The following is a 24,867-nucleotide window of genomic DNA, read 5'->3' as shown; positions in this document are numbered from 1 at the left end:
TTCTGCATTTGTTAGAATTCTTCTATAAAGAAAATCTTTCCATTTTTCCATCATCAACTATTTGATTACCCTGAAATACAGCCTATATGGGAAAGTCAAGATAAATGCTGATGCTCTCCCTAATCAGTTTTCAGAATACTGAGTTTGTACCCTAGCAACTTCCAGAGGTAATAATGAAGTCCTTAAAAAAATATGTAATGAATTAACTTTTTTTTTAACACTTTTGGTGTGTTCTAATCCACCAACACTACTTTTTTTTTAATGTCCCTGTCAAGTTTGGATATCACAGTTTTGCTGGTCTCCTAAAATCAGTTGATGAGTATTCCCTGTATTTTTTTTAGAGAGATTTCTTTTTACATAAAATTTAAAAACAGTTGGGGCTTCCCTGGTGGCGCAGTGGTTGAGAGTCCGCCTGCCGATTCAGGGGACACGGGTTCGTGCCCCGGTCCAGGCATGCCGCGGAGCTGCTGGGCCCAGGAGGCATGGCCGCTGAGCCTGCGCGTCCGGAGCCTGTGCTCCGCAACAGGAGAGGCCACAACGGTGAGAGGCCTGCGTACCGCAAAAAAATAATAATAATAAATAAAATAAAATAAAATAAAAACAGTTAAAGGGACTTCCCTGGTGGCACAGTGGTTAAGAACCCATCTGCCAATGCAGGGGACACGGGTTCGACCCCTGGTCCGGGAAGATCCCACATGTCGCGGAGCAGCTAAGCCCATGCGCCACAATTACTGAGCCTGCCCTTTAGAGCCCACGAGCCACAACTACTGAAGCCTGCATGCCACAACTACTGAAACCCACGCGCCTAGAGCCCGTGCTCTGCAACAAGAGAAGCCACCGCAATGAGAAGCCCGCGCATTGCAACAAAGAGTAGCTCCCACTTGCCGCAACTAGAGAAAGCCTGCATGCAGCAACAAAGACCCAACACAGCCAAAAATTAATAAATAAAATAAATAAATTTTAAGAAAAGAATAAAGTACTTTGTTAAATAAAATAAATAAAAACAGTTAAAGGCACAGATATTAAATGTACAACTTGATGGGTCTGGACATATGTATACATCCATGTAACTAACACACAGTCAAGGTATAAGTTCCTTAGTGCCCTGTTTCAGTCAATTACACCTCTATAGGCAACCAACGTTCTGCTCTTCCTCACCAACATAGCTTGGTTTCAACTGTTCCTAAATTTCATGTAACTGGAATTATACAGGGCCTATAACATCGGCAGCCTCTGCACCCTTTCTCCTTCAACATCACACTCCACGGTCTATCTCCTACACGGCAAAGGCACTTCCTGGGTTTTTCTTTATGGCAGTCTGTTGTCCAAGTACCTCTTCCTTTGTGTTCTTACTGGTGGTGAAACCGTATCTGTTGTTCACAGGAACAATCTGACTGTTCCCCAAACGTTTGTTGCCATAATCTCCTTGTCCCCACCAGCAGGCGCAACTCCTTGCACGGGTGGTGCAGGTGTGGGCAGTGTGGAGGGCTGTGGGCTGCTGGGTCTCCAACTCCTTGCTCAGGCTTGTGGTCATGGTGACTGGGGCCGGCTGTGACAGCTGTGGTTCCTCCTGGGGTGTGAGGGCCACTAGGCAGGGCGGCGGTGGGGTTTCTCAGAGCTCTCTGGGGTCCGCTCTCTGCTGCTGATACTGATAGAACTCTAATAGCATCTTTTATAAATTAATTAATTAATTAATTAAATTTTGGCTGTGTTGGGTCTTCCTTGCTGCACGTGGGCTTTCTCTGGTTGCAGTGAGCGGGGGCTACTCTTTGTTGGTGTGCGTGGGCTTCTTATTGCAGTGGCTTCTCTTGTTGAGGAGCATGGGCTCTAGGCGCGTGGGCTTCAATAGTTGTGGCATGCAGGCTCAGTAGTGTGGCACACAGGCTTAGTTGCTCCGCGGCATGTGGGATCTTCCTGGACCAGGGCTCAAACCCGTGTACCCTGCATTGGCAGACGGATTCTTAACCACTGTGCCACCAGGGAAGTCCCTAATAGCATCTTTTGATGAGCATAAGTTTTAAATTTTTTAGCAGCTTTATTAGGGATGTGATAACATAATAAACTGCATGTTTAAGGTATACAGTTTGATTAGTTTAGACATGTATATCCCTTGAAACCAGCACCACAATCAAGAAAGTGGACATATCCACCACTGCCAAAAGTTTCCTCCTGCCCCTTTGTAAGCTTTCCCTCCACCCCTCTCCCAACTCACCCCAGGCAAAAACTGGTGTTTCCTGTCACTAGATTAGTTTGTATTTTCTAGAATTTTACATAAATGCAATTGTACAGTATGTATGTATTCTTTTTTGTTTCTCTTCTTTCACTCAGCCTATTTATTCTGAGATGTAGCCATGTTGTTATGTGCACCCTTTTTACTGCTGAGCAGTAGGTACCATGATTTGCTTATCCATTCACCTGTTGATGGGTGAATTCTGGTGAATTCAGTGATTTCAGTGAGGTCTTTGTTGCTGTGTGGGGGCTTTTTCTAGTTGCGGTGAGTGTGGGCTACTCTTCGTTGAGGTGCGCAGGCTTCTCATTGAGGTGGATTCTCGTTGTGGAGCACAGGCTCTAGGCGTGGGACTTCAGTAGTTGCAGCACACAGGCTCAGTAGTTGTGGTGCACCGGCTTAGTTGCTCCGCGGCATGTGGGATCTTCCCGGACCAGGGATTGAACCTGTGTCCCCTGCATTGGCAGGTGGGTTCTTAAACACTGTGCCACCAGGGAAGCCCAGAAGGTTTTAGTTTTGATGAAGTCTAATCTATCAATTTTTTTCTTGTATGGAATGTGGTTTCCGTGTTGTAGTTAAAAAATCTTTGCCTAACTCAAGGTCACAAAGACTTCCTCCTATGTTTTCTTCTAGAGGTTTTATAGTTTTAGATTTTTCATATAGATAGATGACCATTTTGAGTTAATTTTTGTATATGTCATGAGGAATTAAAAGTATCTAATTTCAATGAAGTCCAATTTCAGTTTTTTCTTTTATGGATAGTGCCTTTTATGTCCTAAGAAATCTTTGCCTGCCCCAAGGTTGCAAAAAACATTTCCTGTGTTTTCTTCAAAAAGGATAATGTTTTTAGCCTTTACATTTAGGTCTATAATCCATCTCAAATTAATTTTTATATATGATGTGAGGTAGGGTTGAGGTTCATTTTCCTGCATTTGTTTATCTAGCATTCCAGCATCATTTGTTGAAAATACTTTCTTTTTCCCACTGAATTGCTTTGGTGCCCATCAATAGTATTTTTTATAAAACAAACTACAACTAAAAATATACTCTGAGCAATACCGCCTCTTTTTTGGATTAATTAATTTAAAAAAAAGACACTTTCTAAGAACCTATAGTATGCAGGCAATGTACTAGGAACAAGAAATATATGGTGAATAAGCCATGTCCTCTGCCCTCAAGGAACTTACATCCAGGAGAAGCAGCAGTCATATAAACAAATAAGTGTGGAGGGTAGAGAAAACACTGTGGTAGAAATTCTTTCCTATATGGTGGTGGCACAGAGGAGGGAGGGATCAACTTCTCTTGGGTGTATCAGGGAAAGCATCTCAGAGGAGGGGATATTTGAGCTGGTCTTGAAGAATGAGAGAAATTTAAGAGGTACACACAGTAGGTAGGGAGACAAGGAGAGCCTTCTATGCAAAGGGAACAGCATGGACAAGGGAACAGGATGTGAAGCAGCCTGGAAATTTTAGGGACTTGTAAGCAGTTATTAGACATGTTGGTCTGGTGCTCAATCTGGACCAGAGTTCCTTAGTCATTTTCTTCTCTTGACAACCGGGAAAATGAATCCAAGGCATTCAGTATGTACCCTCTGATGGTGAGGGATCTTTTAATTGGATATTTTGGAGGAAGCTCTCTGGCCAGGGAGGTCTCTATTTCTTTCTACTCTAGGATGGCTGTCATTGCCTCCACGTTAAAAGTAAACTTGATTTGCTACGGCTTTTGGCCCAGCTACAGATGAAAGAGCATGAGCTTACCGCTTCATTGATGGCTTTAATGAGGTAAAGACCATCCTTATAAAAATAAAATAGTCTAATGATACCTGAAACAGAAAAATAAGTAAGAGTGAAAGACAGGCAGGTGAACTGGAGAAAAGTTGAAATTTTATATTTGACTTTCTGAGATATCATGATAAACTCATGCATTATTAGGCTTCCTGCCTGGCCCCTCCACTGCCCGTGATCATCTTGGACTCCTTGCCTTCTTCCACCCCTCACTTGAAATGTTCAAGTTATTCTCCCTCTTGGGTCGTCTCGGTCTACACTGGCCCTACCCTCTTCTTCTAGAATCCTCTTGTAAGCACTTCGGCCACACCAATCCACTCGTGATTTCTATTCACCTGTTTTAGCACATCATCCCATAGTGTTTCACATTGTTATCCAACTGCTTCCTGTGAGTGTTTTTTATTCCTCGAGTGAGTTCACAGATTCTCTGAGGGAAAGGATCACATCTTACTCTTCTATGTGCCTCATTTCTCACAGCCCAACAAGCTCCTCATGCAGTTAATTTTGTTGATACAATAAGTAATTTTGTCATTCTCATTCTCATTTAACCTAAGGGCTCTAGTTGTGGTCATCATCCACCATGACTTCTTGCCTCTTTCTTTAGGTGCCTCCCAGACACTCATAACCTGCCCCTACAGCCATAATAATGACCTTGCAGAGGTATCTGGATCACTGTGGGTGACAGTCTAACTCAACCCAATAAACATTCATGGGATATCTGCTCCATGACCACAAATGTGCTAGGGACAACCAAGGCAGTCTCTGCCCTCAAATTCATCACATTGAGAATCACACAGACAGGAAACTAACTAAATATAATGCAGTGTGATAAATGCAGTCCTATTTTTACACCAAACTCCTCCTGAGTATCAACATTCCCACTCCAGGTGCCTCAAAGATGTGCATGCTCAAATAGAATTTCTCAACTCACAGACCCCTGAAATCTTATTCTCCTAAAATTGCTTATCAAGTAATGACATCATCATCCACCTCATTATCTAAGGAGGAAAGGAGTAATTTTTCTTCACTTACCCTCACATACCGCCCTACTCCCTGACCCCATACATATATTCCATCACTCACCAAGTTTTTCTACTATATTTTCCTTTTTTTAAGCTTTTTATTTTGAACTAATTTTAGACTTAGAGAAAAACTGCAAAAATAGTACAGAGTTCCCTTATAATCCCTCACCTCATTTCCCCTAATGTTAACATCTTACAGAACTACAGTACAATTTTCTTTTCATTTTAACAGCCCCTGCCTTGGTTCAGGCCTTCATAATTTCTCTCCTAAATGAATGCACTAGCTCTTCCTGGTCTCTCTACCTCTCCATTTGACTTTTGCAAACTCCTATCAGGGTGCTCTTCCTAAAATGCCAGTTGGGTCAGGTCACTCTCCTGCAGACACGTATCTTCCAGGACACTGTCCATAGTTCTCTATACTATGGTCCCCATGTCTGGGTCATCCTCAGGCTGAGGAAGAAAAGCAAGCCTGGCTTAAATGAGCAGCAGGATTGCTGAGTGCTGGAAAGAATGTGGACTCTGGGCCCACACTGCCTGGTTCAAATCCTGCCTGTGCCACTTACTTTCTGCATTACCTCTAGTAGGTTATTTAACCTCCATGCCTCAGTTGCCTCTTCTGAAAAACAAGAATAATAAACTGTATTTACCTACTAAGGCTGTTGTGACGGTGAAATGGGCCAACATGTGTGAAATGTTAGAATAGTGCCTGGCACACCATACTGTCCTGCAGATGTTAGTTAATACTACATGACCAGGGAGAACTCTCCAGGTCTGGCCCCTCCCATGCCTGGAAAGGAGATTAAGTTGAACAACAGTCTACAGGTACCTATAAATTAGGCTAAAAAGGAAGATGAAGAACGGGTACCCATTTCATCCACAGAAGCAATAAGTATTTCACTCCCCAAATCTGTGGCCCAGATGTAAGTGACATCAACCTTAAGTTTCTCCCAAACATATATTCGTTTAGCATTGTACAGATTATAGATGGAGAATCCTTTGGTTCCTCCAATAAACACATAGTCTTGGGAAATAGCCATACAATTCGGCATTTTGTTGAGCTGGGAAAAGAAAAACATAGAAAAAAGGAATGATTTTTCAGTTATCACCATCTGCAAGTAATATGAGCTAACTTTTCAAAGAGGGAAGCAGGTCCCTCCTAGTTATAGTATCATGTCCAAACACAGTGCCCATCTAAATATCTTGCCCAAACATCAAGAAAGTCATAGCATTCTACTCTTAGGGGAAAGGGGCGAGAAAACAAAGAAGTTGAGAATAAATGCTCATTCACAACACTAAGCGTGACCACAGGCCCTGTGGTGAGTGGATCAGTGGCCCCATTCCCTGTACTTTATTCAACTAGAACACTGGTAAGAACTATAACTGACACACTGGCAGATTTTCAACCGTCAAGCAAGGGAGTGATTAATACACTCTGAAAGATTTTTACATAACAATAGGATGTAAAAGATACATCTGTATAATCTTCAATTAACCAGAACACCCATTTCCCCAGGCAATTACTAGATCTATTTTAATCAACACCAGCATGCCTATAATCTTTCAAAAATGCACTGTCCTATTGAATGAAGGTTCCTGGTAGTAATTCCTTCCCTGGATCAGGTGTTATCATTTATTAACACTCAGTTCAGAAACAAGGCCGCCTTGTCAGCTGCTCCATACCTTGCTTTCTAGAAGTGGAGGGTAGATGGTGGGCTGGATGCGGCTGAGCTCAGCTTTCCTCGATGCATCCCTCTCCTCAATAATTTCCCACGAGTGGTCAAACAGAAAGTTCACTAGCTTGTTGATCATTCGATAAGGCTGAGGTAGGGAATCCTGCTCTTGATCTGGACCCTTGAAGACCCAATCCTCTTCATCATCCTTAGACCAGTCCTTCTCTGTAGGGGACGGCACCTCCAGTGTCCCCTTTCGTGTTAAAGTGGGCAGCTTCAGCTTCTGGGCTCGACTTCCTTTGGGAGATGTCATCACAGAAGGTGGTGCTGGAAACATCTATGAAATTCTGAAAAACTGATCTAGGAAGTAAGCCAAGGTACTCTGCAAAAAAGGGGAAGTTATCATAAGACAGCTCATCATCCTCCTTAGCGTATTAGCCTATGGGAACTATTTATTCTAGAGATTGGCATCTGCGTTATTGCCACATTTCTAAGATATGGTCTTCATATTAATAAGGGTGTTAGCAGAGACAGGTATTGACTATTCACATCTTCCAGACCAGCTCAAGATGATGTGCCCTATGACGAAAGGAAAGGAATTTGGCACCCTGTTGCCTTTCTTCACCTCCTGATAAGAGAGTGGCTGTCTTTCTGTCCCAAATAGAATACACCCTTTCTCCTACAACTTGTGCCTTCTCATGGCTCTTCCATCTCTGCAAATGGTTGTGCTGAAGCTAGCTGGGTAGGGAGCAACAACTTCTCCAGTTCCTTTTCCCTCCCCTCCAATCATATGCAGCTCAAGCACTATCCAATCCTTGCTGTCCAATTTGTTCCTTCCTCTCTACTCCCCCTGCTCCCATCCAGGAGCTCTGTAGGCACAGTGCCCAGAGCCTATGAGATTTTTCAAGGGCCTGCAGAAATGTTTGAGACTTGAAAAAATACTGACTCAAAAAAACCCCCCACAAAATCAAAATAATTAAATATTTACAAAAATATTTACAACTTATCAACTCCACTCTGTGTGTGCATAATGTTTAAGTCTATAAGAAAAGAACAAGCAACCTATACTTTATAAAACTCAAAACTGTACAAATTATAAAAAGATTTTCAAATGTTACAGTTTAAAAGAGGCATTTAATGTGGAATATGGGGTACATTTTAAGATGCTTAGTAGGTAGTGGCATAGGGTCTTACACTGTCAGAGTACCCTGGGGCCATGGAAGTCTTATAAAGGCCCTGCTCCCATCATCTTTTCTCACCTGCTAGAGTACATTTGTGATGTTTCCAGTGCAAAGTGAGGAGAGACTATCTGGGTCTGAGTCTGAAAAGAAAGAATCACCTGAAATCATCAGTGGGAACAGTAAGCTGAGCTCACACAGGGCCAGGAATAATGCCTGTTTCCATCAGTGAGAACGGAAAACCTCATAATTCATAAATATTGGGTTAGAGTACTCTGAAGAGCATAGCCAAGTAGTGGGAAAAATTAACCCTAGAATAAACGCTGCTCTAGTATTGCCCACCAAATCTTAGAAGTCAGAAGATCAAACTTACTACGTAACTTAACTACATACCAGAACAAACTCAAGAATATTTATAGGAATACAAATATGAAACTAAGCCCCCCTAAAACCAAGTTCCCTTACTGAGTTTGTGATTAATCTATCCAAAACTTTATTCCCTTGCTTGTCTCCTCTGACCTCAATCCCTTTCTTGTCCTGTCTGACCTCAATCTTGTGCTAATTGGACACTAATAAACCAGAACAGATGACTAAGATTGCAGTTGTTGACAACATCGTAAATGTACTAAAATTGCTGTTATAGGTATCATCATTAACATATAAACTCAGCTTGTTTCTCTAGGGCAAGATGAACTCACAGACCCCCGAGCCATGGACCACCTGGCCAGAGAATCATAAACCAGAGTCATCCTGACTCCCGAAACCCTGATTAAGAAATGTCACAAGATGATGATTAAACCCAGTTTCCTTGTTCTTCCCCTTTAAAATATCCCTATCTCAAAGACCACTCCCTTGCTTGGTGCCCTGCAATAAACCCTTACTTTGCTGCAAACACCCGCTGTCAGAGTTTGACTTTCTGCGCTGCAGGCACATAAGCCCTTGCTCGGTTACAAAAATATGCAGCATCCAATGAAGTAAAATTCACAATGTCTAACATCCAATTAAAAAAATTACCTCAAATGCAGAAAGGCAAGAAGACACAAGCCATAATAAAAACTCAATCAATTGAAGCCGACTCATAATCAACATAGAACATTAGAAATAGCAGATATATAATTCTAGTATATATCTAGATTAGTATATTCCACATGTTCAAAAATCAAGAGGAAATGCTGAACATGTTACGTAGAGATGTGGAAGATGTTTAAAAAAAAAACCCCAAACTGAACTTTTAAGGATGAAGACTATTGATATAATGTCTGCAATGAAAATATACACTGGATTAGATTAATAACAAGATTTCAGAGCAAAACAGATTAGATGGGCAAAAATAAAGAACAGTGAATTTGAAAACATAGCAATAGAAACAAAATGAAAGAAAGAGAAAAATTTTTTGAATAAAAATGAAGACAGTGAGGTGTAGGATAACTTGAAGTAGCCTAGTATAAGTGTGATTGAAATCCCCAAAGGAGGGAAGAGACCAAAAAAAGCTGTAGAAATAATGAACAAAAATTTTCAAATTTTGATGAAAACTAAGAAGAAAAACCCTAGCAAATTAAAAATGAAGAAATTTATACCAAGGCACATCATGATCAAACTGCTCAAAACTAGTGATAAAGACAAAATCTGAAATGCAGCCAGAGATAGAAAGGCATGCATAGAGGAACAAAGTTAAAGGACAAGAGATTTCCTGAAGGAAACAGCAGAAGTGAGAAGACAGTGAAGCAACATCTTAAATGTACTGACAGCAAAAAATTTGTCAATTAAGAATTCCAGGCCAAAAAGCATATCTTTCAATAAATGAAGGTGAAGGAATTCCCTGGTGGTTCAGTGGTTAGGACTCTGTTCTTTCACTGCCAAGGGCCTGGGTTCAATCCCTGGTTGGGGAACTAAGATCCTGCAAGCTGCGAGGCCAAACAAACAAACAAACACAAATAAATAAATAAATAAAGGTGAAATAAAGAATATTTAGACATACAAAAACTGAAAGAATTCATCAGCAGCAGACCAGCATTATAAGAAATAATGTTAAAGGAAGGCCTTCAGGCAGAAGAAAAATGGCATCAGAGAGAAATGTGAATCTACACAAAGGAATGAAAAGCACTGGATGATAGCTATGTAGGTAAATATAAAAGACTTTCTCTTACTATTTAAATTCCTTTAAAATATATCTAAAATGTTTAAACAAAAATAATAATGTGGGCTTCCCTGGTACCCAACAACAGCAGGATACAAATTATTTTTTAAGTACACTTGAAACATTTATCAAGAAAAATCATATTCTGGGCCATAAACAAGTCTTAATAAATTTATAAGTCATACAAATTATGTTCTCTGATCATACAGAAATTATTTTAGAAATCAATAACAGATATTTAGAGGTATACAAAACCTCAAAATATTAGGAAATATTTCTTAATAACTTATCAATCACTACTACATACCTATTACAATGGCTCAAATTTTTAAAAAAATATTGACAGTATGAAATACTTGTGAAGATGCAGAGCAATTGGACTCTCATACATGGATGGCTGTTAGGAATGCCAAGTGATACCATCACTCTGGAAAAGGGTTTGGCAGTGTCTTATAAAGTTGAACATATATTAATCATATGACCCAGGAATACCACCCCTGAGTATCTACTCTAAGAGTATGAAAACTTGTGGGCACAAAAAAGCCTGTACACAAAGTGTTTATAGCAGTTCTATTTATAATTACCCCAAATGGGAAACAATCCAAATGTCCTTCACCAGGTGAATAGACAAACCAACTGTGTTATATCCACATAATGGAATACTACTCAGTAATAAAAAGGGGAGAACTACTGATACATACAAAAACATGGATGAATCTCAAAGGCATTTTGCTGAATAAAAGAAACCAGTCTAAAAATTTATGTGCAGTGATTCCATTTATAAGGCATTCTTGAAAATCAAAATGAGTAATGGAGAACAGATCAGTGGTTGGCAGGAGTTATAAGTGGAGGGATGATGTTATTTAATGTTATTTAGAAAGGACAGCATGAGGGAATTTTTTTGGGTAGTGTGGGACGGTTTTATCCATACTGGAAAGAACTATGTAAAGCTGTCTTTATTTATAATCAGACAATATGATTATCTATAGAGAAAACCTGATGTAATCTTTTAAAAAAAATCTACTAGAACTAATAAATGAAGTTAGCAAGGTTGCAGAATAAAAGTTCAATATACAAAAACCTCCTATATTTCTACACACTGACAACAAGCAATAAAAAATTGAAATTAAAAATGCTATTATACTATTTATAATAGTATAAAAATATGAAATACTTAAGGTTAAATTTGACAAAAGATGTACAAGGCCTGTACCCTGAAAGCTGTAAAATACCACTAAGAGAAGACCTAAATAAATGGAGAGAGAGAGACCTTACTCATGGGTTGGAAGATTCAACTTTTTTAGGATGTCAGTTCTCCCCAAATTGATTTATAAAATCAAAGCAATCCCTATGATAATCCCAGTTGGCATTTTTTTTTAGAAATTAAGAAGCTGATGTTATACTTCATATGAAAATGCAAAGTACCTAGAATAGCCAAGATCACTTAGAAAAAGAAAGAATTAGAGGACCATCACTACCTACTTCAAGACTTATAAAGCCAGAGTAATCAAGACAGTGTGGTATTGGCATCAAAAAAGACAACAAATAACAAGTGTTGGTGAGGATGTGGAGAAAAGGGAACCCTCATGCACTGTTGGTGGGAATGTAAATTGGTGAAGTCACTACAGAAAATAGTATGGAAGTTCCTCAAAAAATTAAAAATAGAACTACCATACGATCCAGTAATTCCACTTCTGGATATTTTCCCAAAGAAAACAAAACAAAACAAAAACTATTTTGAAAAGATATATGCACCCTATGTTCATTGCAGCATTATTCACAATAGCCAAGATACAGAAGCAACCTAAGTCCCCACCGATAGATGAATGGATAAAGAAGTTGTGATATACACAATGAATATTAGTCAGCCATAAAAAAGAATAAAACCTTGCCATTTGCAACAACAGGTATGGACCTAGAGGGTACTATGCTAAGTGAAGTAAGTCAGACAGAGAAAGACAAATACTGTGTGATTTCACTTATATGTGGAATCTAAAAAACGAGACAAGTGAACAAACAAAACAAAAAAAAAACAAAAAAAGAGTCATAGATACAGGGAACAAACAGGTGGTTGCCAGAAGGGATGGGGGTGGGAGGATAAGTGAAATAGGTGAGGTAAATGAAGAGGTACAAAAAAAAAAAGACAAATAGATCAATGAAACTGAATAGAGAATACAGAATTAGACCCACACAGATATGGACAGTTTATTTTTGACAAAGGTGCAAAGATAATTCAGTGGAAAAGGGATAATCCTTTCAATAAATAATGCTGCCTCAGTTAGATATCCATATGGGAAAAAAAGAACTCCAATCCATACCTTGCACTATATACAAAAATTAATTCAAAGTAGATCACAGGCCTAAATATAAAACTTAAAACTATAAAACTTCTAGAAGAGAACTCAGGAGAAAACCTTTGCAATCTTCAGTTAGACAAAGATTCCTTAGATATGACATTAAAGCACAATCTATAAGAACAAATTGATAATTTGAACCTTTCAAAAATAAACTTATGCTCTTCAAAAGACACTTAAGAGAATAAAAGGTAGCCCAAAGACTGGGAGAAAATATTTGTAGGTCATATATATGATAAAGTGCTTGAGTTCAGAATATTTTGAAAACTCTTAAAACTCAGTAATAAGAAAATGATGCAATTTTTAAAAATGGAAAAAAGATTTGCATTGACACTTAACCAAAGAAGATACACATAAGGCAAACAGGCATATTAAAAGATGTTCAACATGGTTAATCGTCATAGAAATGCAAATTGTAATTACACATGTATTAGAAAGCCTGAAGTTAGAAAGATAGACCATACCAAGTGTTGTCGAGGATGAGGAGAAGCTGGAACTCTTCCACCTGCTGCTGGGAAAGTAAAATAGTACAGTGTAGAAAACAGTTAGCAATTTCTTAGAAAGTTGTTTACACCTACCACAATAGCCAGTCATTCTACTCCTAGGTGTGATATAAGGGAACTGAAATCATATGTCCATACATAGACTTGTAAATGAACATTCATTACAGCTCTACTTGTAGGAGCTCCAAACTGGAAACAACCCAAATGTTTATCATAGGTGAATAGATAAACTCCTATATATTCACATCCCATATTCAGCGGGAACACGAAATAGTAGAGTCACTTTGGAAGACAGCTTGGCAGTTTCTTACAAAGCTGAATATACACTTAACATGATTCAGCAATCCCATTCCTACATATTTATGCAAGAAAAATTAAAACATGTTTCATATGAAAATCTGTGCTTAAATATTTATAGCAGCTTTATAATTGTCTCAAACTGGAAACAACACAAATGTATTTCAGTGGATAAAGAGATAACAAAGTATGGTACATCCATCCAATGGAATACCACTCAGCAATAAAAATGTACAAACTACTGACATACACAACATAGATGAAACTCAAATGCATTAATGCTAAGTGAAAGAAATCAGAAAATGCTACATACTAAATGATTCAATTTATGATACAGTGGAAAAGGCAGAATTGTAGGTATAGAAAACAAACTATATAAATCTGTGTTTAGGAGCACCCTGTGCTCATCTCTATCATCTAACGCATCACTGTGTTGTACTTTCCCATTTTTCTGTGTCCCTCATTAATCTATTGCCCTAGGCCTAGAGCTTAGCACTGTGGTTGGTACAGTGCTAGCACTGAAATTCTTATTGCTTGCAGTATTGCCCTGCTCTGGGACATGAATTAAGAGAATACTTCTGGTTCTCTTCCAGGCACTCCCTTCTGCAAAGGATGAGTAATTCGTGGGGTAAAGAGGCTATCCCCACCCAAAGCCTAAACTGCCCCTCTTCTGGAGTCTAGACCATGTTCAGGGTACCTGTACTCCTGGAATTTACTGCCCAAACGATGCCAGGTTCTGCATGAGCCTCTTTCCCAGCTTTCTCTGGAGGGCAGAGAAATGGGTGCTAATATGGGCACCCCTAGACCTGAAAGGTGGACAAGGCATGGCGCTTTGCAGGATAATGGGCAGAACTTGCATGTGGCTTGGAGTATCCACACTATGTATGCAAGGCCCCTCTCAGTGATGTAAGTGGGAGCCAGAAGTGGGGTGGAAAGGGCTGGGAAAGGACTGGAGATCAGCTCTCCCCGCAGTACCATATTCTAGCCATGTTTCCAGGTATTCCAAGGAGTCCAAGAATCCTGAATGTTAAACTGGACTTCTTGATCATTATGACGGTACATTTGTCCAGGAAGGAGAAAAGAACGTAGCTTATTCAACAATTTGTTACCTTGATTTAAACATTTAAACATGGTTTGTGGGTCTCTATTTGTACTGTTACCCAGGGCCTGCAAATGTTAGGTGCAGGCCTGACCACGGGAATAAAGATTACAAAAATAGATGACCTTACTTTGTGACTATAGGTTGTACATTTTATAAAATTACTGCTATGGAATGAGTGGGGCTTCATGTCTTCAGCCCTCACAGAAGGAACGTTCAGTGGTGCAATTGCATTTTAATCTCTTTTTGCCCCAACTTTGTTCGCGTTAACCCTTTTAGAATTTCCTCAAGTAGCAATCTTCTTTCAGTGTTAATAATCCTAACAGAAAATTCTCTCACTTTACCCAGCTCTCCTGCTAAAATACACTCCATGAATTGGCTTATTTCTGCTCTAACCATTTCCTTCCCCAGATCTGGAGCTGGTGCTGCTAATGGAAACGGAGGCACAGAGCTGGGAAACGATTAGGCTTCTCAGTTCCCAAGCAAAAGTTCAGAGGAATCTCCATTCGGGATTCCGCTGGGGGTCCCTGGGTACCCGAGATCCGAGGGGAGGCGCGGGGCGTCCCGGGGAAGCCGACGCTGAGGAGACGGGCTCCCTCAGATCGCCCTCTAGGAGATCCTAGAGATAGAGGAGAGTCCTAGGACAAGTGAGGAGCCGCTGCACCCGAGGGCAAAAGCCGAAGTTTCGCTCACCTGGGCCGGCAGCTTGACGTTGCCTTAGTAACCACAACTTCCGGCCCCAAACCGGAAGCCCGAGAAGTTGCTCTTCGGAAAGTGCACCCGCCCCCACGGGGGTGGGGAGACTTGGGTCCTCTGGGTGGCAGAGACTGACAGTTCCGTGGGGACTCGTCAGCAGCCCTTGAGGACTCGCAAAAGAACCCGGTGCCACTCTTGTCCTTGGGCTGGGTGCCATGGACGCCTTCATCCGCTTCACCAACCAGACCCAGGGCCGGGACCGACTCTTCAGGTGAGTCCGGTGCCCGCGGCCTCTAGCCCTTCCCCGTCCCTCAACCCGGTACAAGGTTCCCTGTTCTCCGGCATCCGGAGAAGGAAGTAGCAGCCCAGTGGACGAAAGCAGGAAGGACGCTGCCGGCTCCCGGAGGGAGTGTGGTCCGGAGCCCCTCCTCACCCTAAATTCAGTGGGGCTGGGCCGAACGCACCGCGTCCGGTCCCGAGCCTCGTGCCCCAAAGTCCCGCAGCCGCTTCGGGGGCGCTGGCAGTTAAACCAGCAGTTAAACCAGCCGACGAACCCTCCTCTCCTAACCTGAGAAAGACTGGGTTTTCTCCGCCCAACATTCTTCCGAGGAATTATTTAAGAGAAACTCTGGGTTGACATTTATGACCAGTGAAGCCAACACTTGTATTTATCTTCCGTTCTTGTCCCGTATATCTCATTGAGATAGCGCATGTGAAATAGTTTTGTGAACTGTAAAATAGTGTGGAGAGCCTCAGAAAGAACTACTGCACCTCTAAGGTACACGAAAATATTAAAGAGATTGCGGCTTTAATACTAATTCATGATGTTTCTTTTAGGAATTTGGTTGAGTCTTGCTCAATAATAAGAAATTAGTCACAGTTACAGTTTTATTTAACAGCTTTTCCTTCTTCTGGGTGTACAAGTGCTAATACACACAGATCAGTAGTAGCGCCAATAATTATGAGACTTTTGGAAGCGGACTTAATGCCAGACGTTGTTCTCAGTGTGTTACAACTATTAACCCATTTAACCCTCAACACAACCCTATTAGGTTAAATTCTCTGAATCATCCCCATTTATGTGAAACGGGGAAACTGAAGTAGAAGGTTAATAGGGACTAAGTGACTGAACCGAGTGATTTAGAACTACACAGTTGAGCCTCCCTGGTGGCGCAGTGGTTGAGAGTCCGACTGGCGATGCAGGGGACACGGGTTCGTGCCCCAGTCCGGGAAGATCCCACATGCTGTGGAGAGGCTGGGCCCGTGAGCCATGGCCGCTGAGCCTGTGCGTCTGGAGTCTGTGCTCCGCAGCGGGAGAGGCCACAACAGTGAGAGGCCCGCGTACTGCAAAAGCAAACAAACAAAAAACAGTTGACTCGGGGCCCACTTCTTTAACTACCAAGCCATACTATCTTTCTAATTAATTTGATAGATTTTCAAAATGGTTGCATTATGTACAAACGTCATTAAAATAGAAGCCTACAAATCCAATGTACTTAGAATGTACCCTGCAAATTTTATCAGTGAGGTTGGTTAATAAATAATTGTTTAGGGGAATTCCCTGGCGTTCCAGTAGTTAGGACTCTGCACTTCCACTGCAGAGGGCACGGGTTCGATCCCTGGTCAGGGAACTAGGATCCCACATGCTGTGGCAAAAAAATAATAAAAAATAAATAATTGTTTAAGATATACTTATTTAGCAAGATGTGAGATCTCTAGTATTCATTTCCTAATCCCCTTGGTGATCTATAGCTTCTTTGAACACACTGGCATTCAGAAAATAATGCCTTGTGTTTGGACGCATTCCTATTATTAGACCAGATCTGAAAAAGGGGGATTCATTGACCTGACCAGCTTGAGCCCTCTATCCAGGAAGCATGCTTAAAAGAGAAGGAGAGGTTGTTTCTTTTTACTTCATTCACAATAACAAGTTCACCATTTTGGAAAATGTGCTATATTTTTATTGAGAATAATATTTATAGCATAAAGGGATTCAAATGCGGTTACAGGACAGCAGGAGACAGGCATCTACCTACTTTATTTACTAGACTGCCAAATGCATTTAGATGTTTATGTGATATAAAAATTTTTGTTATGTTTCTGTTGGTAAGGCATTGCTATTTGTACTCATGACAATAATCACTTTATTGAATATTTAGTATTATTAAAACAGGAGTCTGTATTTTATATAAAATACTAATTAGTTTCGAAAGACAAATCTGTACTTATTTATGTATTGGTGTGTATTTGGTCCTTTTATAAAAAGTTAAGCAATATGCAAATGGTGGACTTTTCATTTGGCTCTGGTTTGAGTGTGTGACCTGTCACATAAGTAGTTGGTAAAAAATATCCTTTTAGAAATCTGAAAATCTTTTAGAAATTTACACTGGAAGAAATAAAGAATATGGATCTTTGCAGACTTAACATTTTTGTGCAGTTTTACTGCTTTGACTATATCCATTTCTCTGTGCCAGCAAGAGGCCTTCTGAGGAGCTGTTCACTGTATTATTGCAGAGTTTTCTTTCATTACCCTTGTGTTGCATTTCCATGACATGTTCTACCCTTTAGCCCTGTGGAGTGACTCTTGCAGAATTTTGCTCTTGTAAGAGCTGCTACATGAGAAATTGTCTTGGAAACTTTGCTTTTAGCAGGACATGTTTCTCCTTCCCCTACTTCATGAGTCAAATTTTATTTGGTTTGTAAATCGTTCTCCTCATTTTGTTTCCATTTCAGAGCCACTCAGTACACATGCATGTTGCTTAGATATTTGTTAGAGCCTAAAGCTGACAAAGAGGAGGTTGTTATGAAGCTCAAGAAACTGGAGTCCAGTGTGAGCACTGGCCGTAAATGTAAGTACCCTGTCCCTTGAGGGACAGTGGCTCCTGGTTTAGAATCCTCAGACCTTGTAATTCACAAAATATTTCCTAGGTCATGATTTTCTAGTCAATCAACTTTATTGATGAAGTTCACCAGTAAGGCTGCCCTCATGGAACGACAGGCCAAAAGGATTGAATGTTTTGCTGCACACCATTCACAAACACCCTCCTATGTTCACATTTGGTGCTACATTATATCTTTCTGCTTAATCATAACCAGTGGGACATGCAATGTGTTAGTTCACCTTTAGTTCTTAGAATCACAAAACGTTCTGGCAATCTTTGACATGAGCTTCTGGCTCCTGGGAACCCTCGAAGAATAGAATAGCTATATCCTTGACCCCCTGCCTTTTTCCCTTCTCTTGAGGGATTGCTAGAGGAAATGGATGGATACATTTTCTTAAGTCATTTGTGGGATTGTTTCATGTTAATGCCAAAAAGTGGTCAGTGCTTTGTACTCATTTAATTCACTTGAGTACCTGCTTCATATAGATATAGTCCTGAGCTTTATGGGAGAACTAAGATCACATGGTATAATGATCTAAGATTTAGTACCAAATATGTTGGTTGGGGTAGAGAAAAAGAAAGATGTTTGGAGGAGATGGAACTTGAGGTGTGGCAAGAGAGAGAAGGATTAGGAGAACATTCTTGAAGGGTGGTTTCCTCTAGTGGAGGCTCAGGACTGTTCTGGGCAAACCATTGTATTGAGGATCAATGAGAAAACTAGTTTGATGGAAACAAGACTTAGATTGTCAAGCAGAGGGATGGGAAGGAGCTTTTCTGGATGGCTTGGAAAGCCAAGATTAGAAGTTCTCAGGCTCTTTGGAATGTTGGAGCTCAAAGGTCCTTTAAAGATCACTAGTCTCTGAAGTCTAGAAAAGACTTACCCAAGGTCACTAAGTTAGTGCAACAGCCAGAACTGGAACCCAGGATTATTCATTACATATTTTGTGTTATTTTTGATAAAATAATACAAAACATTTTTCTGAGATCATAAGTTTCCTGAGGGTAGCTACTTCTGAGCGTTTGCTGAGTCTAAGATATAGTCACTTAGGGAAAATAGTTCTTTTGTATCCTCCATGATGTTTAGGACTATAACTTACTCTGAGAAGGTGCTCAGTAAATATTTATTGATTGATGCATCCCTGATTAATTGAGTTACATGCTCAGATAAAGGACATGCCCTTGCAATGGTTGATTTAATTGAATTAGGAGTCACATATGACAGTATTATTAGTTGTGTTATCCACTAAATCCTATCATCTCTACTTTGTCTTTTTGACAGTAGGGAGCCAAAGGGGCTTTGGACCAGAGAAATGGCAGTATGATAATGGTTTTTTTTTTTTAAAGCAATCTTTTAACTGGAAAGTAAGTACAGTGTAAGGTATCAGACTCTCCAAAAGAATGTTGCATCTGGAGTTCATGTAATTTGCAGTACCTTCCTTCTAAAGAAGTGTAGCTGGTGATATTCATATGTAACAATCCACACTTATGATTGACCTTTGCCTAAAGTGTGTAGTAAGTCATTGTTAATGTAGTCATTGAAATGGAGGCAATAAGTTTAAAGAGTCACTGTCTTTTTTACATTCCAGGATCATTTTAGGTGTCCTTAACATACTGTACAGTCCTCCTTTCCTGAGCAAAGACTGAGCCTCAGAGGGCGGTCAGTTGTTAAAAAAAAACAGTGCTGCTGCTGGTGGGAATGTGAATTGGTACAGCCACTATGGAGAACAGTATGGAGGTTCCTTAAAAAACTACAAATAGAATTACCATATGACCCAGCAATCCCACTACTGGGTATATACCCTGAGAAAACCATAATTCAAAAAGTCATGTACCAAAATGTTCATTGCAGCTCTACTTACAATAGCCCGGAGATGGAAACAACCTAAGTGTCCATCATCGGATGAATGGATAAAGAAGATGTGGCACATATATACAATGGAATATTACTCAGCCATAAAAAGAAACGAAATTGAGCTATTTGTAATGAGGTGGATAGACCTAGAGTCTGTCATACAGAGTGAAGTAAGTCAGAAAGAGAAAGACAAATACCGTATGCTAACACATATATATGGAATTTAAGAAAAAAAAATGTCGTGAAGAACCTAGGGGTAAGACAGGAATAAAGACACAGACCTACTAGAGAATGGACTTGAGGATATGGGAAGGGGGAAGGGTAAGCTGGGACAAAGCGAGAGAGAGGCATGGACATATATACACTACCAGACGTAAGGTAGATAGCTAGTGGGAAGCAGCCGCATAGCACAGGGAGATCAGCTCGTGCTTTGTGACCGCCTGGAGGGGTGGGATAAGGAGGGTGGGAGGGAGGGAGACGCAAGAGGGAAGAGATATGGGAACATATGTATATGTATAACTGATTCACTTTGTTGTAAAGCAGAAACTAACACACCATTGTAAAGCAAGTATACTCCAATAAAGATGTAAAAAAAAGAAAGACAGTGCTGACCCCTCACCCTGATGCAGGGATTCTGCCTGTAAAATCCTATTACATACTGATTAAATAACTGTTAACTCTTGTGGGTTCTTCTTGCAGGGTTCAGACTAGGCAATGTGGTACATGCTGTACAGATGATTCAGCAGAGCAGTCATGCCACTGACCTAGTGCCCCGCATCTGCCTAATATTAGCCAGCCTGAACCGTGTGATTTATTTCATCTGTGACACCATCCTTTTTGTGAGGAGTGTAGGGCTCGCCTCTGGCATTAACAAAGAGAAATGGCGAATGTGGGCTGCACGCCATTACTACTATTCTCTTCTGCTGAGCCTGGTCAGGGATCTGTATGAAATCTCCCTGCAGATGGAACAGGTTGCACACGACAGATCAAAGAAGGAGAAATCACCATCCCAGGATCCTCTTGTGTATAGCGTGGCTGATGAGGAAACAGAATGGCTCCAGTCCTTTCTTCTTCTCTTATTCCAATCTCTGAAGAAGCATCCTCCCTTGCTCCTGGACACAGTGAAGAACTTCTGTGATATCCTGAACCCTTTGGACCAGCTGGGGATCTATAAGTCCAATCCTGGCATCATAGGCCTTGGAGGTCTCGTGTCCTCTATAGCAGGCATCATCACTGTGGCGTATCCTCAGATGAAACTGAAGACCCGCTGAGGTTGTTTCAGACTGAAGACTAGTACCTGCTTTGAAGACAACCTGTTAGTGAAATGGACATTTGCATTAGATACAGCCATGTCACACTGTGCTTACAGACTTAGTCACATGAGCACTGAGTGACCTGTGATGTGAACAGAGGTGGGGCCAAGAATGGTGGAGGGAAGAACATGAAGGTTTATGTGTTTTCTAGAGCGCTGGAGTGACTTCTGAATTTCTGAGTATTTTTCCTTCATCTAATGTTTATCGAGCATCTTTTATGTGCATGTTAGGAACTTAGTGGTTGCTGAATGGATAAAAATTAAGAGAAAAATTGAAAAGGATCCAAACTAACAAGTGGACACTAATATAACTAACTTTTGGGCCATGTGCCTCACTACTTTTGCCCAACTACAGTAGGTCTGATACACACCCTCTCTCAGATTTAGTGGAGGCCCCTTATTCTCTGATCAGTTATCCCACTTCCTCCATAGCTGCCAGTGCCAGGATGGAGGAGAGCTGGGTTTATAGCCTCTTAACTTGGCTTTTACATCACTGCGCTCCTGTCTTTCCTCTGTCTAGTAGTAAAATCAGAAGTGCATCAGGCACCTTCATGGTATAAATTGTGTCTTTAAGTAGCGCAGTAAGGAAACAAAAAATCAGAAGCAGATAGAAAGGACTTGAGGTAGAAATAATGTGGAAAGTTACAGTTGGTGCCTGCAGGTTTCCCTGTGACAGATGAGGAGACTTGAGGTTAAAACTGAGGACATAACCTCATTTCTCTGACTCCCAATCCAGTGCTCTTTCCATATTTCACTGCCTTCCTGATTGAGTGGAAGTGCAAGACTCTCCAGAATCCTGTGCGAAAAGCCTTTTTTAGAACCTTTGTTGGTCAGTGGTTTATATTCTGTTCTACAAAAATTAAAACTATATCTAGAAACACCAGCAGGATGGTTTTATTTAAAACCATATAACATTTTGGGCACTTACGCGTTAATTTTCATCAAAATTTGTGCAGTTAAGAAATTTCACGAATACGATGAAATTCTACTATATTCGACAATAAATCAGAGTTCGTATTTGTAGGGTGGTTGGGGGAGGTGGAGAAGAGCAGTAAGGGGCAAGAGAAGAGGACAGTAGAACGATGAGTTGATGCCACTTGCTCGTGTTCCTACTTCTCATCTTGGATGTTGGGTTCTTATTTGTGATTACAGATCCTCTTAATTTGAGGCAAGTGAGGTAGAGAAATAGGGTACCATCAGGTAAGAGGTCAGTGTCAGTCCTGCCAGTAAAGCCATCTGACAGGACTGGATGGAAAGGAGAAAAGAAATGTGCACTAAGTAAATTTCCCATAAATGTGATTGAGATTCTTAAAAAGTAGACTCAGGTCCTTGGCTCTCTATTTTTAAAGTGACCAATCAAGATATGGGATTTGAGAAAGAACATTTCGGGAATTTTAAGAGAAAAGCTGCTAGATCAGGGCAAATAAAAAATTTAACTATTTTTACTTTGTCCAGATCTTCTACTGTAACAAATTATGTCTAATAAATTTATAGACAAAACTTATTCATGTATCTGTGAATGTGTTCTGGGAATGGAGAAGAGTTAAAAATAAGGTGATCCAAAGATAATCAGACTACACAGTTGGTAGAGTGAGATCTGGTAAAATAAGCTCTTGGCTGGAAGATCCAAGCTCAGGAAAAGGATGAAGGAAGATTTAAATGTAGAACGTCCAGGTTGAAAGAGACCTCTAAGACAATCTCATCCAGACTGCTAGCCAGGAGAGGGTCCTCTATATCATCCCTGTCAGTGGTGCTTTTGATTCTGCCTGGAGAAGTTGGCCTTGAATCTGTGATGGCATTTTACAGTGGTGTCCATCTTGATAGTTTTGTCCTCTGCAAGTTACGGTGGGTGGAGGAGAGCTTGGGAAATGCCACCTCTTCTAGACTTTGTGAAAACCTTAATGGTGCCCTGCTACCTCCTTCCCTGTGCATCTTTGTCCTTTATAACTAACCATCCCCACCTCCAGGCCTCCACGTTCATTCATGAGGGATTCTAAAAACCAAGGACATTTCTCTATTTTTCTTCCAGTTTTACTGAGATACAATTGACACAATACTGTGTAAGTTCAAGTTGTACAGCAAATGATTTGACTTAACATACATCATGAAATGATTACCACAGTAAGTTTAGTGAACATCGATAATCTCATATAGATACAAAATTAAAGAAAGAGAAAAAAAATTTTTTTTTCCTTGCAATGAGAACGCTTAGGGTTTACTCTCTTAACAACTTTCATAAATAACATAAAGCAGTGTTAATTATATTTATCATATAAATTAATAAAATCATATAAATTAATTATATTTATACATTACATCCCTAGTACTTATTTGTCTTATAACTGGAAGTTTGTACTTTTTGACTGCCTTCATCTAATTTTCCCTCTCCCCACCCCCTACCTCGTAACCACAAATTTGATCTCTTTTTCTATGAGTTCGTTTTTGAAGTAAAGGTGACCTGCAGCACAATGTTAGTTCCTGGTGCACGACATAGTAATTCAATATTTCTGTACATTTCAAAATGATCACCATGATAAATCTAGGTACCAGCTGTCAACAGACAAAGATATATTTATTATATTCCCCATGCTGTACATTTCATACCTGTGACACAATTATTTTGTAACTGTAAGAAGTTTGTACCTCTTAATCTCCCTCACCTATTTCTCTCCTCCCTGCACATCCCCACCCCAAATGGTAGGTATTCTTACTAAGTGTATTTTTTGTTTTGTTTTTTTTAAATTGAAGTATAGTTGATTTACAATACTGTGTTAGTTTCAGGTGTACAGCAAAGTGATTCAGTGATATATATGTATTTTTTTAGATTATTTTCCATTTTAGGTTATTACAAACCTAATATTTTTGTGGTTATTACAAAAGATATTGAATATAGTTCCCTGTGCTATACAGTAAATCTTTGTTTATCTATTTTATGTATAGTAATTTGTATCTGTTAATCCCATGCCCCTTCCCCTTTGGTAATCATAAGTTTGTTTTCTGTGTTTGTGAGTCTGTTTCTGTTTTGTATATAGATTTGTTAGTATTATTTTTTAGACTCCACATGTAAGTGATATCATATTTATCCAGAGACATTTCTAATAGATGTATGGGCCAGCACATTGACAACTGAACATTGTTGCCTGAGAATTTGTTTATTCAGCAACGAATGTTCGAGTGCCGTTCTTAGATTTGTTTGGGATCCATTTGTGCACAAGATGACCAAGGTCCCTGTGCTCATGTGGTAGTTGGACAGGGTTGGGAGGGCCATGTAGGGATGGGGAAGAAAACAAGGTAACCATGTCCTTCAAGCTGCTGCTGGAAAGTGGACTCTTCCTGAGGGACTCCCTTAGACCCTTTCACTACTTCTCACCTCTCACCCACATTCTGGACGCCCAGCTGAAGCGGCCAAAGAACGACCTTTGTCAACAGAGCTTTCAGGCACAGAGCCCTGTATGTCCTCTGGCCCAAAGCCACGGCTTCAAAATCTTAACATTACCCTTTGGCCCAGGGTACTCTCTCGACACAGCCTCATAGATAATTTGTCCTGAACCTTGAAGTGAGGTGAGGGCTGAGGCCACTTTTTTTAGATACTTCTCTTCCTCTCCATTATTGTCTTATATTTTAAAAGCCCAGGTTGGATCAATAAGTATTAAATGTATCACATATTTATTACTCCTTTTGGAGACTGCTTGACTCTTTCCTCCCTCTCCTGCTTTATCAGTATCCTAGATACAGGATTGATACAAAGGATCTACCACAAATAGATCCTTTGGGGACTTCCCTGGTGGTGCAGTGGTTAAGAATCTGCCTGCCTATGCAGGGGACACAGATTTGAGCCCTGGTCCAGGAAGATC

The 24,867-nt window shown here is 40.3% G+C and overlaps 2 protein-coding genes across 2 annotated transcripts in view; one reads left to right on the top strand and one right to left on the bottom strand.

The window, feature by feature from the left end:
- WDR93 (WD repeat domain 93) overlaps positions 1-15,037 on the bottom strand; it is a gene marked incomplete at its 3' end in the record, with an annotated part of 48,768 nt that extends 33,731 nt beyond the window's left edge. The window contains exons 1-6 of the mRNA XM_082649609.1: positions 14,965-15,037; positions 12,837-12,880; positions 7,963-8,024; positions 6,714-7,085; positions 5,899-6,091; positions 3,985-4,049 (exon numbers count right to left, since the gene is read on the bottom strand). Of these exons, the coding sequence (XP_082505735.1) occupies positions 3,985-4,049; positions 5,899-6,091; positions 6,714-7,040 (585 nt within the window). The 5' untranslated portion in view covers positions 7,041-7,085; positions 7,963-8,024; positions 12,837-12,880; positions 14,965-15,037. The remainder of the gene's footprint in view (positions 1-3,984; positions 4,050-5,898; positions 6,092-6,713; positions 7,086-7,962; positions 8,025-12,836; positions 12,881-14,964) is intronic.
- A 29-nt stretch (positions 15,038-15,066) lies between these two features.
- PEX11A (peroxisomal biogenesis factor 11 alpha) lies at positions 15,067-22,471 on the top strand. Its single transcript, XM_082648898.1, has 3 exons — positions 15,067-15,238; positions 17,701-17,816; positions 20,401-22,471. The coding sequence occupies exons 1-3, from the start codon at positions 15,183-15,185 to the stop codon at positions 20,970-20,972; spliced, it is 744 nt and encodes a 247-aa protein (XP_082505024.1). The 5' UTR covers positions 15,067-15,182; the 3' UTR covers positions 20,973-22,471.
- Positions 22,472-24,867: the final 2,396 nt, after the last annotated feature.

Source organism: Grampus griseus, assembly GCF_964374135.1.
Source record: "Grampus griseus genome assembly, chromosome: 2".
Lineage (NCBI taxonomy): Eukaryota > Metazoa > Chordata > Mammalia > Artiodactyla > Delphinidae > Grampus > Grampus griseus.
Note: the sequence above shows the minus strand (reverse complement) of the source record. Positions and strands in the feature narration are given on the sequence as shown.

Bases quoted from the DNA above. Each gene is read 5' to 3' on its own strand.
- PEX11A (XM_082648898.1), top strand. From the start codon at position 15,183: ATGGACGCCTTCATCCGCTTCACCAACCAGACCCAGGGCCGGGACCGA. The intron at 15,239-17,700 runs GTGAGTCCGGTG...TTTCCATTTCAG, and splicing joins GGCCGGGACCGACTCTTCAG to AGCCACTCAGTACACATGCA. The intron at 17,817-20,400 runs GTAAGTACCCTG...TTCTTCTTGCAG, and splicing joins TGTGAGCACTGGCCGTAAAT to GGTTCAGACTAGGCAATGTG.